A 25,219-nucleotide genomic window follows, 5' to 3' on the forward strand; every position below is an offset into this window, starting at 1 on the left:
GTACCGAGTTGTTTATTTGTCTCCGTCCCATTGTTTTTTTATGGAATATACAAGTCTCTCTTCTAATTGCAGTCAATATTTAAATACTGCATACAATTTATCCTCTCTTTATAATTTATCTAGTGAGTGTTGGTTTTTTATGACATTATTTCTGTAACGAAATTGAAATGGTTATGAAATGAAATTTAAATTATTTGAACTTTTGGGGTTTTGTAACTTCAATATTAAATCTTATTTAAAGTGAAACAGCTAATTTCTTTGCAGCCATAATAGTCACATTTGGTCAGATGAAACACACTACTACCCGCACACTACTCGTCGGTGGTATAGCTTTCAGAGGAGATTCGGTGTCAATGTCAATGGCGATCGTTTAATTGGGCCGCATTTTCTACCTGAACATCTGAATGGGCCGCGTTACTAATTTTTAGTAGAATTGTTTGAAAACCTTCCCCTTCGGGCTTACAGCAAATGTTGTTAAAATATTAAAATTATGATGCTAATAAAAACTGATTTTTGGCAAGGCATGCTCAGACCTCGAGGTTCTTGCTGGGCAACAATAACAATTTAATATGTTGATTGCATAAATAAAAAATAATTTATAGCATTTTAAATTATTATTGGTTGACGTGAGCAAAACCGTTTATTTATTGTCTTTATATGAGCGAAAATATATAAATATGGCAACGTTGCATCTAGGGCGCGTTGTTCATAGGTTCATATCGTAGCCGTGCATAATATTGTGACGTCAGCCGGTCAGTAACAGCCTGAAAAGGGGGTTAAATAATGATTTGAAAATATTTTTTTTCAGCTTAAATATGCATTTAAATTTTTTTTTAATCACGCCATCGTATTATACTCATTTTTCTCTATCTGCTCTTAAAATTAATGACATTATGACTGAATCACCCTGTATATTTAGAAGGCTATATCTCAGTAGGCGTGCACTTTTGTATAAATATAGGTAAGTTGGGCTAAATAGTCTTATTTTCATCCAAGGAACCTGTGGTCAACCGTTGACCATCCTTTTCAGGGACACCTTCCCTTTTCAGGGAACATAATTTTCATACTTTTTAGGAGACGTTTTACATCCGCTCTTCAACTTGGTGTCACTTTTACACCGAAATAGTGCAAATAAGATTATTAATTTAATAATAATTGTACTGGCTGGAGTGGACAATATTTTGTATGTGAAATATGTAAATAGTGGTCCGCCAGGGCAAGACATCATAATTTTTCTACCCATACAAATATATATTTTTGCAGTAAGTTATTATGTACCTACTTAAATTTGTATGCACTGGTTCTCCAAATAAGAGGCGTATCTCGCAGAGCTCTATAAAGAAACACTTTTCTCAGCGTTCTTGAGATATACCTAACCGGTATTTTAATTTTTTAGCATGCCATACTTATCGCTATTTTTTTTTTCCAGGGAATGTTAGGAAATATGTATGTGTTCGCATTCTTCAATTTATATCAGGAGGTTATTAAAACCATGAGGCATTCCCTGAAGCCAATTAGTAATGGAAGCGAAGAAACAATCCGGAGAATAAAGAGAATTGCCAAAAACTTACGCAAGACTCTGATCATTCCTGCACTTGCTATGTTAATTATATTGTCGGGGCTTGGTGGGAGTGACGAAATCCATTTTATTTTAATGCACATAAATCAGCGATATGGAAGAAAGCTGATGATTCGATTGATATACTATTTTTGTTTGTCGCGAACTACTTTTTCAGTGATGTCAATGCACCTTTTGTGGTTGTACCACATATTTCATATAAAATTTCAGTTATACATATTAACTGACAATATTCAGGTATTAATGACAGGGATAGACATGTTTTATGACGCTGCTTACCAAAATGATATTCACGTCAAACTGAAGGAATACATCCAACACCATCAGGCTATAAAGAGGTAATAATAATAATAATAATAATAATAATAATAATAATAATAATAATAATAATAAAGGATTTTATTGCAGGCTAATAACTTTAAAATACACACACGCACGCACACGCATAGGCGTCTCTTGTCTCTTGTATTAGTAACTGTAGCTGCTCCATCTCTGCATCTTGAATCTCAATTACATCTGCATTTTCGAATGGTAACTGAATTTCCTCGTCTGCTAATCCCACCGATACTTCCACAGAACTTTCGACGGCTACTTTTGAAATTAGAGTATATAATTTTTCCTCTGTGTCTGTCAGGGGTTTAGGAGGCGGTCCACCTCTAGTTCTCTGTTCTACATAAATTTTCCTTGCTTTCTCTTTTACATTAGTTCAGACATAACCTATATTTTATTATATTAATTATACGTGTTTAATGTGATATTATATTATAGATATTTTCTTACCGCTTTCCATTGGGTAATGGTTTTTGAAGGGCCTTCCATATTATTTAGTAAACAAGACAATTCTTCCCAGGCTGATTGCAGTTTTGGAAACATATTATGTTCCGTTGGTTGTACAAGAAGGAATGCCCTTTCAGTTAATTTACAACTGTAATAATCTGCTTTTTTGTTATACGAGTTTTTTTTCTCCTGAAATGATAAAACTTTTTAACTTATAAACATTAAATCAGTATTTTAATTTTTCACTTTGTCACAAGTGATGAATAACAAATTCTTATAATTTTTCTTACCTTCTGCCATACTATATAAAATATGATAATGTATTTAGTAACGGACAAAACGAAAATATTCACTATAATATTAATTTTTGAGGTTAGATTATCAGAATCGTATTTTCATTATATCGAATTTCTACCAATCGTATTCACATTATCTCAAATGAACTAACGGACCCGTTTATATTTGTGATTTTAACCATCCGTTAAAATGCGTTTAATGAATAGCATTTTTAGTTAATATTTTAACGGTCTGTTAAAACAGAAAATTTAAACGGATTGTTAATTTTAACAGAGGGCGAATAAGAATAGACCTGATAGTCAGCCCCAAGTGGTGAAAGTCCACATGCTTTAAATCCATGCTGTATAGGTAGTTTCTTTTGTGATTTTTTCTAACGCTTGTTCAAAAACACTTCCAAAACTTTATTTTTTGAAGGTATTCCCATAGTTGTCTATCTGCCACTTTCTAACACATTGTTTCCAAAATGTTTTTAAGGTTTTAAAAACAGAAACATCATCGGCTGGATTAAATGGGCCAAGTTCGAATCCATTTTGTGAACAGTACTGGGATAATTGAAGGGTCATATTGACTGGTATTGACATCATAGACTGGTCGTTCAAGGTCTTTTTCATTTAGCCAGGGAACGAATATATTAGTGATATATTCATAAAATGTCGGCCCATACATCCAATCATTATCGAATCGTCCTATGTCCTATTCTTTATTTATACTAGTGCAATATGAGCAGGAATTCTCTGGTACTTGAAGACTGCAATTGGCGGTCTCCATTGGCATTTGCAGTCACCAGTACTATTAAGTTTTCTTTCTCGTCATTCTGTCTCCTCTCTTTGTTAGTACCTTTCCACCTTTTGGTTGTAAAAAGAAAGCGCTTTCGTCTGTATTGAAAATACGACTTGGGTTAATAGTAGTATTAAAGATAAGTATAATGCAGTGTGGTTCTAGGTACTGAATATTCTTTCGCTGTAGCCATTTGAAGTTTAGAATAATTTTTTTTCCGCGCCATGTTCCTGTAAAGAACGAAGATATTATTTGTACCAGTGATAGACATCAAGTGTTCCAGTAATCAACATACAACGTTAATGACTAGAACATGAAATCCAAATACTTTCAAATTTATATCAACTGTATCCTAGGTTACTGCGGTTAATTTAGTGAATTATTTTTAATAATCATATGTGCACCGGTCATTGACAAGTTTTCAAAGATTGGAACAAGCACAGGTTTTTGGATCCAGCGTTTGACACTCATAAAAGTTAGGATAAATTGGAGATTTCTTCAAATCCCTTACTAAAAAAATGTTTTCTTAGAACCAAAATATACATCAATGTGAATGCGTACCTTAACAATATTCCTTAGAAAAACGCACTTTCATGCACATGAACACTTCGCCATTTTGGAGACTGCGTTATGACGTCAGGTGGATTCGTTCTAATTTGCAGCGTTGCCGAACATACTAAAGTATACGATTTTCTTCTGAAAGTTAATACAAATATTAAAACGTTCTTATTTTTGGCAACATTGTGAAAAATGTCGATCACTGAAGCACTGTCAAAGACTGGTGTTTTTACCTTACCAACATTGGGATTTTGTTCAGACTATCTTAAACACAGGCACGCACTACTAAAGCACAGCATACACATTGCTTCGCCGGAAAGCTTTTTCACATCGTTTTCTACTAACGAAAACCAATATACTATTTCTTCTACTCTTGTATGCGCAGGGTTGATTAATCGGGAACTTTGGTGTACACTACCGATGAATTTGAGAGTGTGTCATGAGAATTCGTCATTTCCTTGTGAATTGTTATTGAACTAAACTTACGTAAATTTCCTAAGCTTTAATTGGCTGTCCTTGAATTGACCACTAGTATAGCTTTTGTAGGCTACATTTATAAAATATATTTTATAAGGATGTATACAGAGTGATTCAGTCATAATGTCATTAATTTTAAGAGCAGATAGAGAAAAATGAGTATAATACGATGGCGTAATTTAAAAAAAAAAAGTAAATGCATATGTAAACTGAAAAAAAATATTTTCAAATCATTATTTAACCCCCTTTTCAGGCTGTTACTGACCGACTGACGTCCTAGATGCAACGTTGCCAAATTTATATATTTTCGCTCATATAAAGACAATAAATAAACGGTTTGCTCACGTCAGACAATAATAATTTAAAATGCTATAAATTATTTTTTATAATTATGCAATCAACATATTAAATTGTTATTGTTGCCCAGCACGAACCTCGAGGTCTGAGCATGCCTTGCCAAAAATCAGTTTTTATTAACATCATAGTGATAATTTTTTAATTTGCTGTAAGCCTTCTACTAAAAATTGAAAGTAACGCGGCCCATTCCGATGTTCAGGTAGAAAATGCGACTCAATTAAACTATCGCCATATATTCCTGCCCATACATTGACACCGAATCTCCTCTGAAAGCTAAACCGACGAGTAGTGTGCGGGTTTTCATCTCACCAATTGTGACTATTATGGCTGCAAAGAAATTAGCTCTGTTTCACTTTAAATAAAATTTAATATTGAAATTACAAAACTCCAAGAGTTCAAATAATTTAAATTTCTTTTCATAACCATTTCAATTTCATTACAGAAATAATGACATAAAAAACCCACACTCACTAGATAAATTATAAAGAGAGGGTGAAATATATGTAGTATTTAAACATTGACTGTAAGTAATAGAAAATAAAAAAAACAATCGGACGGAGACAAGTACGTACGTACGTGTTTTCGACCTAGGCTTACCTGTGTCGAGGTCACTAACCTTCTAATTTGCACATGCACTATAGTCTAGAAGGCAGACAGGGTTCCGTTGCCAATCAGAGTGCCACGGGTGCAAACAACTTATTCTATAAAGTATTTTGACCTTCTGAATCCAAAAAACTTGATCGCAAAGCCTGAAAGTTTAATTGTTATCAACAAATTAAATGTTTAAATGGCTGTAAAAAGTTTATTTTTATAGCTAGTACACGGAACCCTATCTGGCTCCTAGACTAATACGAACTGTAGTAGGATCATATTCCATGCAAAGCAGAGCAAAAAGTTGTCGGTCTTTTATCAAAGGAAAATCGTGTCATCAAACTGAATGTAATGAATAGGGATGATTGTTTTCGAATGTACGGTTATTACAATTTATCATTTTTGATATTATTACTAACGTTTTCACGTTTTATAATTTATTATGTTAAATAATACACAGTTTTAATATTTCAATTTATTATTCAATATGCAGTTGCGTATAACCAAAGTTTACATAATAAATATAAACTTTAGTGTAAATATAAAGTGGTGTAACCAAGGTAAATACTTATTGTTTTTGAGAAAGCAATACTACAATTTTACCTGTTTAAAATGCCAGCACGAGTAAAACAGCATTCATCCGTCCAGAGCACTTTCCTAATAAAGTTATGTTCTGCTGCATTTCGATTTAGGAACCAATTGCAAAATTCAAGACGATTGCGGAAACAGCTGCTTCTAGAGCTTGATCTTTTTGAAAATGTGTGATGTTAACTCCTTTGCGAGAAAAATGCGGGAGATATGGAGGGTGGTAAATTTGAATAAACGCTTTAAATTGTTAATGGTTTTGTAACCATGGTAATGTATTTTGTATATTCGGGTATTTCGTGTGCCGACGTTTTTTATTTGATAAAAAACCTCTGCTTTATGAATTTTCTTTTAACGAAAGTTCGAGAACACAGACTTGTTAAAACATTTTGCACTAAGTTCCATGATCCTTCCTTTATTTACTTGCATTTTATTGGTTTCGTACATATGTATCCGTATACTAAAGCGGATTAAGTAAATGTGAACCACAGATTATGATGTGAACTTGGCAACGCTATTCGCTTCAGCTGACGATTTGTTCGTGACATTATGTTACAAAATTTTCCGAGCATCCGGGCATCTGGCAGGGCCGCCCTCTTAGCGGGAAATATGGGTTGATTTCCTTCATTTTTAAGTAGAGCTAAATTTTTTTTTTCCGATTTTCTGTTTATTAAGCCTTCCGAATACGTGGTTAAAATTAATGACATTATGACTGAATCACCCTGTATATTGTACAAGTGTAGTACCTTCGAACTAAGGTATATTTGGTAACATTTACTTTTATACTATATAGGTGTCATACTGGATTCAATAAATGCTTATATTGGGGCTTGTTAACTGGGCAACTTGCAGCAGTAGCAGTTATAACTATAAGCATTATATTCATTATATGGGTGAGTATATTTGGAATTTTTAGGAGTGTCACAATGACACAGAATGAATAGGTAAAATAAAAGAAAATCTATAAAACCCAGCTAATGATTTTTTTTAACATCAACGTTCAGGACAATAACTAAGTATGAAACTCAGTTCACATGAAGCCAGTAGAGAGGCAAATCAAGTAAGCAAATGATTTGGTGCAACTTTCTATGAACCTTCTATGAACGTTTACTTGCTTTACAAAACATACAAGGCTAATGAGATACATGTCATTTGCTTACTCGACTTGTTTTTTTAGTTCAGTACACCAACCTTAAATATTAATTAATGTAAATCAATCATAAATATCTATGAGTGTATGTGTATTATAAGATTCCTCAATAAAACTATTTTCAAAATACTCAGTAAAACAAAGCTCCGTTTATACGACAATAAAATTTTAATTTGTCACATTGGGACAAACTTTTGTAGTTTCTTATATAGCAGACTTTGGTACAAATTCAAATGCAACGTATAAGCACATCTTAATCAATTTAGTTAGACAAGCGTTTGATTTTCCTTTTTATTTTTTATAAATCTCTTCAGTTCTCCAGCTTGTATTAAAAATTTATCTTAAAACACTGTCGGCTTTAAAATATTCACATTTATTGATAATATTCACAAGAAACATACACGGTTAAATAAAAGAAATAATATTACAACAATAAAAAATATATAATTATTGTCTCCATTTCAACGAAATAACTTCCTATTTATATATATTCTTCTATCCTTTTATTATTTTTTATCTTTCAGGTTGTCCCTTATATTGAAATGTAGAATATCAGAAACATTTATTGTTTGTCCTCAACCAGTTAAGGTGACTTAAAAAGTTCTTTATAATATATTGATATTTTATATATTTTAATAAATTATTATGTTATTTATTAGTAGTTTATGAAGCAGATTGTTTAAATTAGTTTTTTTATAATAATTGGAAAATATTTGTTTACTGCTTGTTTGTTTATACAGACTGTTTCAGAAAGACCTCCTGTAAATACAGGGACAAAAATTATATATTATATGTCTATCTCCTCTTGTTTTCGAGATACAGAGGGACAAAATACATTTTTTGTAAATAGAATTTTTACGAAAATTTCCAAACGGTGCGAAATATTTTTATGAAATTTGGTATTTCGGGGTCTTTAAGGATGCCAAATACACTGGCCTAATTATTTTTTTAATTTTAAACTCCAATTAACTTTTAATTTAATTTTAGTGACTAAGTCATTACAAACTACAGTCACTAAAATCATTAAGATTTTCATATAAAGTTAGAGTTTAAAATATTACTAAGAATGTATGCGTTGTATATGACAGATCCATCAATAAATTTTGACATACGTTGAGAAAAGTCACTTATTTTATACACCCTAATATTGTAAGAGTTTAATTAAAAGCCTTTTTTCTCGAAAACCGTCCACATTAGGAAATTCTAACAAGAGTACATTATTCTTAGAAAATAAAATTGTACATTAGAATTGAAGCCCGAATGGTAAAAACCTAACCTTAAAAAAATTGGAACTTAAAATGTAATAGGAATGTAGCATAACTAGCGCCCTCTATGAAATATCCAAAAAATAATTAGACCAGCGTATTTGGCATCCTTACAAACCCCGGAATACCAAATTTCATAAAAATATTTCGCATCGCTTGGAAATTTGCATAAAAATTGTATTTAAAAAAAATTTTTTTGTCGCTCTGTATCTCGAAAACAAGAGGAGATAGACATTGTATAGTTCATAAGAGAAAAAAAATCTTATTTTTTTTATCGTGCTATCACCCCCTGTTTTTACGGGAGGTCTTTCTGAAACAGCCTGTATATTGAAAATTGTTCTTTTATACGTTATAGTTTCTTCTTACCTGAAGACGGCTTAATAGCCAAAACTAGTAAGAAAGAAAATAAAATAATTTTATACTGAATTAAAATGGACCTTAGTAATAATCGTTTTTCAGGGAATTATTTCGAACTAAATTATCAAAACAATTCAATATAGAATAACTAGAAATACGGATGGTTTCATGAAATGTAAAGCACAGTGAACATAATCCTATGAACATAATTGTATAAATCGATGGCAAAAACCTTTTCTCTAATCTCGGAATATGTGTGTATATATAATTATCAGTAGTGGCCTAACAAATTTTTAAGGAAAACACCCTGTATTTACTAGATGCTTCTTAAAAGATATGTTTCAGACTATTCAATTCGATGTCAATGTTATGGCATTACTTTTGGTCTCAAATCTGTTACTGTGGGAGTACTGCTATTTTGCACAACAATATGAAAATGAAGTAAGTTTATTTGCATACCACAAAATTAAAATTAAAACTATTGGATGATTTTTGGAAAAAAGCATATTTAATTGTTATACGTCTTAAGCTTTGTAAATTTAACAACTTCATTAATTAAAAACCTCATTTAGACAACGGCGAATCAGTATAAAAATTAGTAAAATTAGAGAAATGAGATTGATATAAATATAATAATAATAATAATATGACACGTAATTCTAAGAATAAGATATATATTAAATCTCCAAATTTATCTTAACATTTAATTCATAAATCTAGAAATGGAGAAAGAGATTTGTCTCGATAACAAAATTTCCTTTCAGTGCGATCTGCTATATTTAACTTTAAATGACTTGCCATGGTATAACTGGGACATCAGAAATCAAAAGATTTTACATATGATCCTGATGAATACTCAGCATGCACTTGCTATAAAAAGTATTGGCAGCCACAGCGCCAACAACCAGATTATAACAATGGTGAGTTACTTCCTGTATTATTTATTCACTATACTCTGTATTTTAAAATTTGTTTATCTATTTCACGAAAGTATAGAACAGCGCTTACATTGGATGCAAATTCGTACGAAAATCTGTTCGTACGGAATCATATGAATCTTGAAAAATTATTCAAGCGACTAGAGAGGTTACGCAACTTTGTTTTTAAAGTTTAAGATATAAAATTAAAATCCTATTCTAACAAAGTAACACAACATTCATGTAGATGTCGCTATATACATTTATAGTAAAAATTGTAGTAATTAATTGATAATATTCGGAAACCATATGGACACACAATAATGCGATAAAATGTATATAGGTTTGAGGTAGACATAATGTGAAAGAGTGAGGTGATACAATCCCATATAGTTTTATATTTTATATTCCATTTTTGGATTGGATAGGTTGTAAGTATATAATATCGTTGCACAGGATGAGACGTAATTGTTTCTTACCGAGTTTTGAATATTTGTGATATTTAAACATAATATACAACTGACTGTTCGTGAAAAATTGTTTAACTGTTCTCATAAATTAGTTATTTTCGGTGCAACATCTAATTCATATCAACGAAATTAAAATATTTATTAATAATTTTATTCCAATATAACTTATTCAATAAATAAATTTTCAACAAAACATGAATAAGACTAAAATAAGAATAATCAGTGTATTTATTAGAATACAACAATGTAAAATTTACTTTAGTAATTTTGCAAAGAGGTAAGATAGATGATATCTTTAAATACGAAACAAATAGTATTTTATTACAGATTAATTCGTGAAATATTTATATACTACATTTTCTCTTTACTTTGTCACCTTTGTTTATCTCTTGTTCAATTGTGTATAAATTATCAGTACTTTCCTCCATTGTTTTAAAAAGATATATTGACATAAAGGTAGGTCTATTTTATACTTTTTAAATAGGAAATAGGCTACATTACCACGTATTTGTTTCTGTTTTGTCCCGGTTCAGGGGTCTGTTAGTTGCTGACTTGCGGGCAACTTCGATAATGCTTTACTGTATATTTCTTTTGCATGGATGTTAAATTTATGAAACCACATACGTTATTTCATTCTTTATTTTAACTGCATACACTTTGGTTAACAGTTATTGAAAGAGAATACTAAGCACTGAAAATATAAATATAAAATGTAGTTTCGCGAGTTACTGTGGCACCTTTTTTCTAAGGTTGAATTGCACTACATGGGCGTAGGCAATTTAAATCTAAACAGTTTCAATCTCACATTTTGCACGAACAGATTTTTGTACGAATTCCCATCAAATGGAAAAAAAACTTGTAGCATTTAGAGAATCTTCATATTCACTATATCCATTGACTAGGCTGACCTATGTAAGGTCATTTCTGTACCTATATATATGTAACTATTTTCATATTTGGAGATTTATAGGATCGGTTGAACGAACAAAGTTGTAAAAATCGTGTTAGCCACATAATTGGTGGTATTCTCATTGAATTCTACGTAAAATCATCAAATTAATCCAGTTTAAATGTAACTGTTGCCGAGTTGCATATCGACAATTTTCAGATATTTCAGGATAATTCAGGAACATGAAAGCTCGCGAGAAAACAAAACAGCAATGACTTATCCACGAAATTCTGCAAAATTTTAATAATTTAACTGAAAGTTACCCATATATAGAAGTGGTTGTACCTTCAATATAGAAGCTTCATCTATATTAAAACAAACTTTTTGTTTCGTTTTTAGACGTACCGGGAGGTGTACGCCTTTGTTACATTTTTTTGCACAGTAACTAGAAGGACCTAAATGAAACCATGGTTATGGAATATTAAGCTGGAAAATATTCAAAATAATAACTGCACGTGCACGAAACAAGTCGGAACTAATTTATTTCATCGATACGGAACCAGTTGAAGGCTGTTTTCTTTCCCGAGAATTATTGTGTTTTATAAATTCCTTAATTTAATATTGAACATAGTAAATAAATGACTGATTTTATTTTAATTCAATAATGTTAGCGATGAAAGATTCATTAAATAATTTTAAAATTTTCTTATTTCGTACATACAAGTAACATTTAATGACTTAATATTATAACGTGATAATTGAACTGCATTGTTGTACCATTATAGTTATACCATATTGTACTTACCACTCTGTAACTTGCAAAAAATAAAATTCTATAAGCACGAATGTGAACTTATTTCCTTCTAATGAATATAACTTTTAAAGTTTTTTGTATTTTTACATAAAATTCATTAACTGCCTTTAGAGATTACTTCAAATACGCAGGCAGCTATAACGTCATTTCATGTCGACCAATCGCTTTCGTTATATAAGAAATTTTTTTCTCCGTTGCGAACATCGCTTAAAGAATCTACTGTGGGGACATATGTAATGTTCCAGATATTTGCCAGAGCTCATCCAGATTTTTAATATGAAACCGGGTCTTTTGTAAGCCCTGTATGACTTGGTTGTGAACAAATATCACTTTTTTCTTATGATTCTTTATACAAATCAAACTAATGTGGACTGTATTTATTTTATTAATGTCAAGAATGACAAAATTACAAACAAAGTGACCGTGTTTGTTCGAATAGGTTGCTGACTTCTAGATTTGTTTACTGTCTATCTTGCATGCACCAAACACCGAGTAATCATTCCACAATATTATAAAATTATTTGTTATAAACACACTAGGTAACCCACGCGCGGACGCCCCTGCTTTCAAACTGAATTGTTCAAAATCCACCAACGTGTAAACACATTTGGGTCCGTCTTACTCAGTTTCTACGAACTAACACAAATGTTGTCTTGCTTCACCATAACACAAATGCTTCACCATAAATTAAAACGATATCCATCAACTCCGAGTTGCTATACACGCAAACCATTTTTGACACGAACTACCCATTTTTGACACTAACTACTAAAAAAATATTGTAAACACAACAGATAACTGGTAAATATTGTTGCAACGACGATTGCAGAATACGACTTCAGTATTCGGAGTCGCTGAGACCACGTGGCTCTCCACGCGCATTGCAAATGACGCCAGAGACTACAGTTGTCCAGCTATGTAGTCGTTGAATGTACTATAACTTCAATAATTTTGTTCTCGGAAACTATAAGGATTTTACAAAAAAATTTTTTACGATATTGCCTCCATTTCTCATGCCGCATCTATACCCAATTTTTTTTGGATAAGTTCTGAATCACCCTGTAGGAATTAAAAGAACAAGACAAAAAATGTCTACATTAGAAAAAATTGCTCAGTTATTTTTTGGAGAATGTATTACATTCGAGGGTAAATATACCTTAAGAATGTCTAATTCATGACATCAAACAGATAAAATTTTGCTGCCGAAGCATTACAAAGAGCCCGACCGTACATTAAATGCATATCAGCATATTCTTCATTGGAATACTCCATATTTTATAACAATAACTCTACAGGGTGAGCCCGGAGGAAAAAATTTTATATGAACTTGTGACATTATTTTCTCATTATCTATCCATATCCGAGAGATTGTCCACCATTTCCGTGACACCCTGTATATGTATGTATGTTTACATACCATCCCATAATATTATCCACGGTGCCTGATTTACTTGATGTTCTAGCTTGTAACTAAACCCTTCGGATTATTCCGGAGGATTTGGCTTCATTTTATTCTGCTAAAAGTTCTTTATAAATCTTCTCAATATGTAAAGGGCCTGCAGGAGAGAGCTTGAAAATAATAATTATGGTTCACCTTCAACTGAATTTTTCCATTCTTATCGATCAAGTTTTTTTTTTTCGTCAATTCCTTGCTCGTTTCGGGGCATTTTACTTCTACGATCGAATCGTCGTCAATAACCGCCATCAGGACTTGCTCCAAGAAAATATTCGTCATCTTGTCCTATGAAAAATCCACAGTCTGTTACAGTTAATCCAGTGGAGTTCCTGGCAATCTTGAATTGCTATCATTTGATGTTCTTGCCCACATTTAGTGGCACTGTTGCTGGTAAATTTATTATGTTGCACTGTAGCATAAGATTTAGTTGCCTTCAGTTTGCATACTAAACCAAAATTGAACTTAGTTATTCTGAAGACTCTTTCCTGATGCCACAGAGAATTGGAACTTTGACCTCTGGTATTTGCTGTGAATAATTTCCTCTAGCTACCTACAAATTTGTTTATTAAACTGTTATAAAGTTCAGAAGTTCAGCAGGATAGTTATAACACTATTTGAAGGCAGTTCATTATATTCTGCTTAAGTCCACATTCAGTAATTTGTGGAATTAAATTTTTTTCACATGGTTTAATATTCGTCATATTTTTCGTGCAAGCAAATATGTGATCGACACTATTCTGGATATCTTTTCGGAAACTTAATTAATAATTTTTCTGAATAAGTTAAATCATATTTTGCACGCTTTCTTTATAGTAACTCTGAACTTGAGAATACTATTTTCTAGTTTTCTTCTCAATTTTATTGGGATTACTTTCAAGGAAGAAGAACTTCTTGCTGTTTTAGAAATATCTTTCAGTTTGTGGCACAAGTTTCGCAAAAAATGATTGACACATTCCACTTTTTCTATCGGTATGTCACCGTAAGGTTTTTCAGATTAGAAGCTTCCTTGTGATACTGCTCTTGTCACCTTCCTCGTCCCTTAAGGGGAAACGGATAGGTCCATTAAGAAAGGGTCGGCCTCGTCTAGCGTCAGAGGAGACAGGTGAGGTTCTTTAAGATGGTAAAAGAAAAACTAAAAGTTGATATATGGGCGCCAGGTAAATTTATACCCTTTCCACTCTATGTGTTGCTACTCCACCAAATTTACCAAACAGGTTAGCAACCAAAAAAAAATAGTAATTAAAATGACAATAACAAATTTATTTCAATTAGAATTGTAATTAGAATATAACATTTACAATTATTCAAATTATCTATATACATAGGTACACATATAATCAAAAGCTGAGTGAGCAATAATCAATGTCAACAAAAAAATAATATGTAGAGACTATTTATTTCTATGGTAAACAAACACACTAGGGTATATGGTGAGAGTGCAACATGTATTGACCATATGTTTATAAGAACAAAACTAAACTATGAGTTGTTTCTTCCAGTTATCTTGCAAAGTAGTATAACAGATCATTATTCAACTGTAATTCGTGTGTCTAGCCTATCTGTAATAAAAAATAAAATGAATTATAAGAAAAGATATAAAATTTATTTAAATTATAAAAAACTAAATCGAACTCTTGAAAATGAATCATTTGATAATTTGTATCAGCAGGGCGATGTAGACATGGCAACAGAATATTTTGTTGATTATTTAAAAGAAAACATTAATAAATGTACAACCAAAAAGTTGATAAAGAGAAGTGAAATGAAAAGGTCACTGGATTACTGATGGGTTAGTAAAGTCGATTAACAAAAAACATGCATTATACAAAAAAGTACAAAACAATCCGGATAATATAGAAACAAAAAGAGAATATACAAATTATAGAAACTTGCTTACCAATTTAATAAAGAAATCTAAAATTAGTTACTACCAGTCGTTAGTAGAAAACAATATAAATTGTAATAAAAAATTGTGGGAAAATCTAAAAAATATAAATGGAAATAAAATTAACATTAGTGAAGTTAAACAAATAAAAACTGGGTATGACAACGTAACCAATAATCCAATTGAAATTGCTGAAACTTTTAACGCATTTTATAGCCAAATAGGGAGTTCATTAGCTAGTAAAATAAAGTATGACTCAGAATATAAATGTAAACAGACAAAAATTTTACAATCAATCTTTCTTCAGCAAACTAATGAGAGTGAAACTAAAAAAGTTATTATGCAGTTGAAGGAGGCAGCATCTCCAGGTATTGACGGTTTGAAATCAGAAACGTTAAAAAAAAATTGCAACTTTTATCTGTAAGCCGTTGAGTTTTCTAATCGACCTATCAATAAAAAATGGAGTATTCCCAAAGTTGTTTAAACAAGCATCAATAAAGCCTATATTTAAATCCGGTGATAAGTTAGACGTTACAAATTATAGACCAATATCGCTGCTGAGCAACTTGTCAAAAATATATGAAAAAATATTGAAAAAGAGANAATGTTTATTAAATAAAGTTATAATGTTATGTTCTGTAATTTTCCAAACCTAAACCAGAACTCATATTGGCCATATACTATCGCTGGAATTTGGTACGTTTATGACGCTATGAAATATGAATTTTATTAATTAGAATTCTTATTCTTCAAAAAGTCGAAAGAAAAAGAATCAAAATATAAAGGTGAGGTCACACCAAATTTTTTCTATCTATAAACCGATTTGAAATATCATCGCAGACAGTAGTGTCGTTGTCACCCAGTATAGGCAGTATATTAATTTTTTTGATGTAGAGGGGGGCCCCTTGAAAAAAATTGCGGGGGGGGGGAGGGAGGCGAAGACCTTGGCACGCCACTGGTCTTTTTTAATGTCTACATTAAAATCTGTAGGTTATTTTTGTATATTCAGTGACGAAAATAGGCGACTGTCTGTAGTGTACGTTTATTAGCGTTAACTTGTTCACATCGTTCATTGCAGGCGTATTCTGGTTGCAATTTTCTTTCTTTTGGGGATATCGCAAAGATATGGTAGCAAACTCATAAGAAAATAAGTAATCTTCATCCTTGTTGAGTTCTTCAGATGTCTTTATTTCCTTGCAGTTTTTCCAAATGTTCAACTTTCCTTTGTTCCAATAAAAGAAGCTTTCCTATAGCATCCGTTTTATCAATTTTTCTTTTTTGTTGTCATGATAGGTTTTTTAGAAGACTTCGCAGTAATACCAGGTAACGGATTTTTTTTAATGACTTTAATTGACTTCTAATTCTTGTACTTCACTATTAGTATTGGCCTCCGTATCAAGATCAATAGCGTTTTCAGAGTCTATCATATCATCTTCTGTCATGTCTGTACACGCCAGTACTGGACTGTGGAAGTGTGACCATCTACACTCAGTTACACACATTTGTTTGTTTTACCGTTGTCGGCCGTCCACGCCAGTCTAAAAAATTGATCAAATACGGATGCACTCTACATAGCGGTATAGTTTAAAATAACAATGTTAACTAAATTATAATATAAAGAGTAATTTACATGGAAGAATAGGACGCACTACAATGTAGTACGAATTCTTATTTTGAGGAATTTGTTCTCTTTCCCATTTAATTGGATTGACGGCGCAGAGCCGTCATAAAATGTCAGACGTGAGCTTCTACCTCTTGTTCTCTGAGATAGGTCCTTGTAGTCAATCTACGGATATTTCTCTTTGGCAGACGATTCGAAGCAATCAAATTTATCTCAGAGATTGATAATAAAATCATCAAGTGAAATGAACAAATTTGTTGCAACGTCCATTGTCATTGTTTCTTTCTGAAGATATTTATTTGTTTTGTCTATTCGTTCCAATATGGTGCTCCAAATTTCTGTCATTATAATAAATTCCNGTAATACCTAAATGTCATAAAACAATTGGTCAGAGATGTTTCACTTACCTAATTCCTATTGTGATATCTGAAATTCCTCTGCATATAAGAAGAATTAATTCATTGAAGCTACTAAAAAAGACGATACAAAAATGGTTATTAATTACGCCACGTGAAAAGATACACCTAATAATTGATAGGAAAAATATTTACTGGTTTCAACATTAAGCATTCGAGTTCAGTCTTCTGAATTATTATTATATATTTATTATATATTATTCTACTATATTCTCCAGACGAAATACCAAACAAAATTGCTGTTATGCTCTGTTCATAATTTGACAAATAATTAAAAACCATTGTTCAGCCCACGCACAAGTTTACTTTTGTGGGCTTCTCTATATTTATTTTGTCTTTTTAGTGTACTTGTCATGTGTCATCTGACTTATGTTTCCTCATTTGTCATTTGTAAGAAGTGATTGAATAAATATTATTATTATTTATTATTATCAAGAATTACTATATACAAACATTTCCCCTATACCGCGAGGTAGGAAGTGATTCGAACTCCTTTTCTTATGGTCCGACGCGGAAATTGCTGCTAGCTACGAAGTCGAATAAAAAAAGAACCGGACAGAGCGTGCTCAAGCTTAAACGCAACCCCAAATACTAGTTCAAAGGCGATCTAAAAAAAATTATGTACATATAAAGTAGATGGTTCAATTTCCGCATGTAAATTCGTGCAAAATTGCTTCAATATTAGTTAAGAAAATATCTAAAATATTGGGGAAATATAAATAGTCCAAGGTGTGAGCTTAGAGCTCAACACTCAGTATATTCGTAATAAAAAAAAGAAAATGTGAGCTTAAGGCTCAACACCATGTCCAACCATGTCCCCTCTCGTAGTGTGACCGTCCTCTTCAATGGAACGCTTATGGCGGGCTATATTCCAGCAGCCCTTAAAAAATGCCGAACTACTCTCATCCCCAAGGGTGGTGCCGACCTTGGGGATATCAATTCCTGGAGGCCAATCACTATCGCCAATCTCCTTCTGAGGGTCATGCACCGACTCTTATTTCATAGAATGGCGCGTCTACCTGTCCACCCGTCCCAGCGAGGTTTCCGGTCCCTTGACGGGACTATGGCGAATTCCCTGATTCTGCAGGCCGTCGTTAAATCCTACCGCCGCGCCATACGGCCGTACACCATCGCCTCCTTGGATCTTAAAAAGGCGTTTTATTCCATTTCGCACAAGCGTGCCCTTAGGAGGTTCGGCCTAGATTTTCGCCTTTCACGATTCATTATGGAGGGGCTTACTGGCTGTGACACCGTTATTTCTACCCCCGGGGCCCAAATTGGCCCTATCTCCATCCGTCGGGGTGTGAAGCAGAGAGATCCCCTTTCCCCCCTGCTTTTTAACATGGTACTCGATGAGTTACTAGAGCGTGTCGCTGCTCTTCCCGCCGGTATCCTTGTTGGTAATACTAGAATCTCTAGTTTGCCCTACGCCGACGACCTATTGCTGTTAGCTTCTTCTCCCACTGACATGAGATTTATGCTCGACACTGCGGTGAGATTCTTCGAGGACCGTCATTTGGAGCTTAATCCCAACAAGTGTTCTTGGTTGATGGTGAAAGCTTTAACGGCCATGAAGAAGCCTTATCTGGCCGTACACTCTCGACTGCGCGTTGGGGGGCTCTTATCCCCGGTGTCGATGCTGAGGGTTCCTTGGGCCATAAATACAGTTTTATGAGGGTCGATTCTCCATCCTGCGACCTCCTATTCTCTGCACTGCAAAACCTGTCCCGTGCTCCTCTTAAGCCCCACCAGAAGTTGGTGATCCTTCAAGATTACCTGCTTCCTAGGTTTCTATATTCGTTCCAGAACCCTCGCATCGACCGTTACACTCTAAACAGAGCCGATAAGGCTATTCGGCGCTGTCTGAAGGCTTTTTTAAATCTTCCTTCTCAGACCCCTAACGCCCTCTTGTATGCCCGTCGGAAGGACCGGGGGTTGGACCTGATGTGTCTCTCGGCCAGAATCCCCGATATTCTTCTGGGCCGCATTAACCGTTTGACGGCCGTCGATGATCCCCAGATTACCGCTACTTTAGATTGCCCCTTTACCACCTCTCTATGTGCGCGCCTAAATCATTTGTCTTCCGTCTATGGTTTCGGCGCCCAACAAGCTGCTTTCTGGCGTCAACGCCTTAATACCTCTTACAGGCGGAGCGGGGCTTACCGAGCACTACCAAAATCCAGTGTCTCATTTATGGATGCGTGATCCACTCCTCTCGTGGTCAGGTCGTGACTATGTTCTAGCGATGCAGCTCCGACAAATACGTCCCCACTATTGGCGACTTGCACAACGTTCGGCTGCCGCGTAATGCCCGAGGTTGTCACGGTGGTTGTCATCTCATTGGCCGTTGAGTGCCAGTGCGTCGGGTCATCGTCCGTATCAGCGTTTAGTGTCGGGTCGTGTTTAGTTTTAGCTTGTAAGTTAAGTTTTAATCTGTAGTCTGTCTGCCTGTTGCATGTTTCGTCATTTTATTGTCATTTTATTATTTTACTAGTTTTATCATCTACTGCACTTTAGCATAGTACTGATTGCTCGCTTGTTTTTATTTTTAACTTGATCTTTTGGCTTGTCTTGCTCAATTATTGTTTGCTGTCTATTGTTGTATATTTATGCTTGCATGTGAATTCGCTTATTTTACTCTTATCTTACTCTTATTTTCTGTTAGTTTAGCCTAGGTACTGTGACTGAACTCTACATTTTATACTGTGACTGTTTCTGTATTATTACTTTTATGACGATCCGCTATCTATGTAACAATGACTGATTGACTATGTACTGGGGTAACCCCAAAAAGTTTATTGTATACATTCTTATCAATAAATGTTTACTAGCTGTTTAAATACTACTGTTTAAATGTCTAAACTATATATTTCTTATTAGTAAAGTTACTATAGTATGGCAGGAATGGGTAAATTTTAATATAAGGTAAGTATAGGTATCGAAAGTTTATAAGCTAAATAAAGAAAAATAAAATAAACTATATATACAAATTGTTTTTCAGCACCCCAAACGCGGAGTCGCTTGTGAACGAAATCAAAACAAAGTACGAAAAATGTAATTAAATGAAGACACTGACACGTGACACCAGGAGAAGGTCTCCGCTGACAGAACGGTCAGTTTGAATTGTCAGTGTTGCGAGAAACAACTACTCCGAGAGCTATATGCCCCTACCGGCATTGAATTATACTCGCAACACCTAGTGCAACAACTAGGATCGTTTATCAGTTTAACCCACCAGGCACAGACCGGTTTCGCACTTATTAGTCCTCATCAATGTGTCATAGGTGCGACAACCCAGCTGTTCTTCGTCGTATCATATAGGTGTTGCGAGTATAATTCTTGTTTCTCGCAACACTGTCAATTCAAACATTGTGTTACGCCCTCTGTTGGTGGCAGTCGCGCAACAAAGTACCTGCAGTTAGCAGGTCGCTTCCTACTGTAGCCATTTGAATGGAGTCCGCACGACAGATGGAGCCATTTGCGCTCCCGCGTACAATGTATTTCCTTGTCGTGACGATACGACGAAGAAATATTTTAATTTTCGTTACATACGTAGATTTTTCGATATTTTCATTATCGTTTTACTCATTTAATTCAACAAATATTTACTGTACATATGTTCTCCACCATTTTTATATGTCTTTTTCAGTGCCGTGCAGAAAGGGCCCGCAGGGCCCGCAATGCAGGGCGGGCCCCGGGAATCCAGGGGGCCCCTGCTCGACCTCGACTACCTCCAGCAAGCTTTTTACATAGCAATAACTATTAATTTTGTAGCGGCGGAATATGTCTATACCTCATAATTTTCCAAAATCAAATTAAATATATTTTGCCTTATCAGTACCTATTTTATGGTAAAATTCGACAACAAGACAACGTAGTCGAACGTAGAATCCAAAACGACAAAAATAAGTGGCAACGTTACAGTGACGCGACGCGTAATAGTCGCGTATCTATGAAGATCAAATTATTTCTGGGAATCCCAGACTGCCGATGCCGTCGCCGTGATCTATTGTTATTGGTATTCGGATAATGTCTACTAGAGTCGAGGTTAGAGTAAACTATAAAAGTGGTGTTTTTTAGTTCATTCTGTTATACTTTGATACTATTATTATTATGAGTGGTTTACGAAAATATTTAAGTGGATCACAGAAAAGAAAACTGAATGAAATAAAGGAAGAAGAGAAAAAAAACTGGTCAAAATTGATAGTTTTTTTCTAAAAAAAAATATTTCTGAAGTTCAACCATGTACTTCGGCAAGTACGATAGAGTCGAAAATTTCCGAAGAAAATAATCAACTAGGCGAATGCAAGGACATTAACATAACTGATACAAATTACTCATCAGAATCAGAAAATGAAGAGCCTGACTCAGAACATACAACATCAGCATTTTCTAGTGATATAGCTTTGTTTTTAAATACTGAATTGGATGAAAATACCAAAAAAGAACTTGTACAAATCGGCCCCCATCGACTTTAGGACCTTACCCGAAGGATAATTTACACAGGTCATTCAGTACGGCTTATTATAAAAAGAAAACTACAACTGGACAGGAGTTAGAGAGGTAAGTAAAATTTTACGTGTTTTTTTTTTGTTTTTAGCTGCCACACTATAACTATTATACAATACCTACTTTACTAAATAGGGAATCGCAGAACTTTTTTTTTCGATTTCGAAATGGTTACAATAACAAAAGCTCCTCTATACTAGTGTGGGAGCTAAAACTAGAGGTCTCGTATCCGATTTTAATTTTTTACTGAACCACTTGTTTTGTTTTCGTTCTGTTTGTCGCTCTGTCTGTCTGCAACAAACCGCGATAAGATAACTTAAAAACTATTATCCGTTTTTAACGAAGCTCGTGGGATAGGTTCCATCTGAGGTCTAGTTTGTACTATTTCATGGGGGTTGACATCAACTTCTCAGGGGTGGAGAAAAGGGGAATATTTTTACTAAAATAGTTTAATTAAGATAAATAAGATTTTAGGTTTTAGACGGGTTTTTCATTTTAAGGAAGAAACAAATATCTGTCAATTTGATAGTTTGAAATATTGCTAACTTGGGTTAAAGGCGTTTTTAATGATGTTAAAGGTCTTAGACCAGTTTTTGGTACTAAAAAACATTTCAGCCAACTTTCTAAATCTAATAAAAAATATATGCCATTTATTTAGAATATTTCCAACATTTAGAAAATTTAGAACATTTCCAACCATCTTTGGTTTTATTTTATTTTTGCGCCATCGGATATTTGATTAAATTAAAAAACATTATGTGGGAGCTTTGTGCCCATGAATTAGCAGAGAATTTTAAACTACAATTTTATTTAAGGTTCTGGATATCATACTCACAAATACTGGATGGAGTATATTGTCACCCATGTTGGCTGTTTGCTGATAGGCAATAACCCTTCCTTTAATCCCTCTTGGACAACAGGAAAGCTAAATGATTGGCAAGGCCTCTCAAAAAAGATTTCAAAACATGAGAACTCTGCAATCCATTTAGAAGCATGTTTGCTGCACTCGACGTGGAAAGCCAATAAAACAATAGATTTATATTTACAAAATGATATGAAAAGATTAAGAGAAGTACTAAAAAGGATTATTGACGTGACAAGGACTCTTGCAATTTGTAATTTACCTTTTCGAGGACATAGAGATATTTTTTCCACAGACGAACATAAGCTAGAGGCTGATTCCTCAAAAGGAGTTTTTTTAAATATAGTTAAACTTTTGGGAAGATATGATCCAGTGCTTGGGTTACACATAAATAAAATAGAGAAAACTCGAAGACATTACTTAAGTAATAGATCCCAAAATAAATTTATTGCACTGATTTCTGAGTCGATATTACAATCCATTGTTGAAGATATTAAACTGAGTCCATTTTTTTCCCTTATAGTTGACACTACTCAGGACATCAGTAAAAAAGATCAGCTTAGTATGGTTATAAGATACGTTAATATAAAAGATAATAAAATAAATGTTCATGAATCATTTTTGGGGTTTATCGAAATGAAAAATCAATCAGGTAAAGACTTCGAACAAGAAATTTTAGAATTTTTAGAGAAACATAAAATTTGTCTTAAACAATGTAGAGGCCAGGGGTATGATGGAGCTGCAAATATGAGCGGTAAGTATGCCTATTTGTAATTTAAATCATATGTATATTTTTTATGTCATACCATAATAGTTTATTATTGTGACTTTATTGATTAGTTTTCAAGTTTTCAACTACATAATAGCGTTCTTTATGCCCGTGCGGGTATAAAGTACGCTATTATGTAGCGTGTAANGATGACTTATTTCTTTATAACAATTTAATCTCTGTTTCAAGTGCAGGCTCAGGGTGTCAATTATGGGAAGAAAAGTTTCTACTCTGAATTTCTCTTTCCCATTTAATTGGATTGACGGCGCAGAGCCGTCATAAAATGTCAGACGTGAGCTTCTACCTCTTGTTCTCTGAGATAGGTCCTTGTAGTCAATCTCCGGATATTTCTCTTTGGCAGACGATTCGAAGCAATCAAATTTATCTCTGAGATTGATAATAAAATCATCAAGTGAAATGAACAAATTTGTTGCAACGTCCATTGTCATTGTTTCTTTCTGAAGATATTTATTTGTTTTGTCTATTCGTTCCAATATGGTGCTCCAAATTTCTGTCATTATAATAAATTCCAGTTTTTCCATTTTTCTGGACAAACTAAGGGCTTCGTGCCTAGTTTCTGGTTTCTGCTCTGTATCCTCAGCGATCGACGTCAAGGCTTCTATAATTTGTTTATGGCCTTGATGCAAGGCGCTTATTGCATCAGCTCGCGCAGACCATCTGGTTTCAGAAAGGCTTTTAAGAACTTTTTTTGAACCTAAATATTCTGTCAATGTATTCCATCGGTGATTAGAACCCGAAAAAAAGTTGTATAATTGCTGAACCATTTGAAAGAAATTTGTTGCCTCTTGTACGCATCCAGCGGCATGAAAACCTACCAAGTTTAACGAATGTCCGGCACATGGTACATAGGTAGCAAATTCACATTTGTCCTTGATTTGCGCTTGCAGTCCAGCATACTTTCCCGACATATTTGAAGCATTGTCGTAGCTTTGTCCTCTACAATCTTTGATTGGAATATCGTGATTCTCTAAAAATTTCAAGACAGTTTTTGCTAAATATTCAGATTTATGCTCTTTGATAGGTATAAATTCCAAAAACCTTTCAACGGGAATATGGTCTTTTACGTATCGAATCATAAAAGTTAACTGGTCAATATGCGACATATCGGGTGTGCTATCAACGCTAATTGAAAAATATTTTGCTAATTTAACTTCATTTATAATTTTTGTTAGTACCTGTTTTCCCATTATGTCAATAAACTCATTACAAACATTCGCCGATAAATAAGAAATGTGTCCCTTGATCTGCAAGAAATTGATCAAATTCACTTAATAACTCCACACATCCTAAATAATTTCCATTGTTGGGAGATCCGAGGATTTCATTATCACCGCGAAACGGAAGTCCTCTCGATGCCAAAAATTTCACTACTGCGACAACCCGTTTAAGCACATTTTTCCAGTAATTCACTTCTTCTTGATATTGAGATAGCAGGTCTGTATCTACTCTACCAACGGTTTTACTGCGTGCCAGATAAGTCATCATTGATTGCTTGTGTGATTTGTTATTTTCATGATGTAAAATTATGTGATTAATATGTTTCCAATCATTACATCCTCCCGGAGAGCAAAGTTGTACATCAGAAGGATTGAATAAGCAGCATGAAAAACAAAATACAGATTTCTTAGAAGGCGAATACAGCAACCATTTCCTTTCAACGCTTTCATTGTTCTTCAATTTACGATCAAATAATGCTTTATTGAAATACCTAGTTACTGATTTTCCATCTGCTTCTTTGTCTTTGTAGGTTCTAAAAGCCTTGGAAAAGTCACAATCTTTATTTTGAAAATATGCAGGCCCCCTACGAATCCAGATTTCGC

General features: G+C 33.7%; 1 protein-coding gene across 1 annotated transcript; it reads left to right on the forward strand.

The window, feature by feature from the left end:
• Positions 1–9,088: 9,088 nt before the first annotated feature.
• Positions 9,089–11,884, forward strand: LOC108908827. Its single transcript, XM_018712973.1, has 3 exons — positions 9,089–9,211; positions 9,535–9,690; positions 11,446–11,884. The coding sequence occupies exons 1-3, from the start codon at positions 9,107–9,109 to the stop codon at positions 11,503–11,505; spliced, it is 321 nt and encodes a 106-aa protein (XP_018568489.1). The 5' UTR covers positions 9,089–9,106; the 3' UTR covers positions 11,506–11,884.
• Positions 11,885–25,219: the final 13,335 nt, after the last annotated feature.

This window comes from Anoplophora glabripennis, unplaced genomic scaffold, assembly GCF_000390285.2.
Source record: "Anoplophora glabripennis isolate ALB-LARVAE unplaced genomic scaffold, Agla_2.0 scaffold421, whole genome shotgun sequence".
Classification (NCBI taxonomy): domain Eukaryota; kingdom Metazoa; phylum Arthropoda; class Insecta; order Coleoptera; family Cerambycidae; genus Anoplophora; species Anoplophora glabripennis.

Excerpts from the sequence above, each read along its gene's own strand:
- LOC108908827 (XM_018712973.1), top strand. The coding sequence starts at position 9,107 with ATGTTTCAGACTATTCAATTCGATGTCAATGTTATGGCATTACTTTTG. Across the intron at positions 9,212-9,534 it reads CACAACAATATGAAAATGAA|TGCGATCTGCTATATTTAAC; the intron begins GTAAGTTTATTT and ends ATTTCCTTTCAG. Across the intron at positions 9,691-11,445 it reads ACAACCAGATTATAACAATG|ACGTACCGGGAGGTGTACGC; the intron begins GTGAGTTACTTC and ends TTTCGTTTTTAG.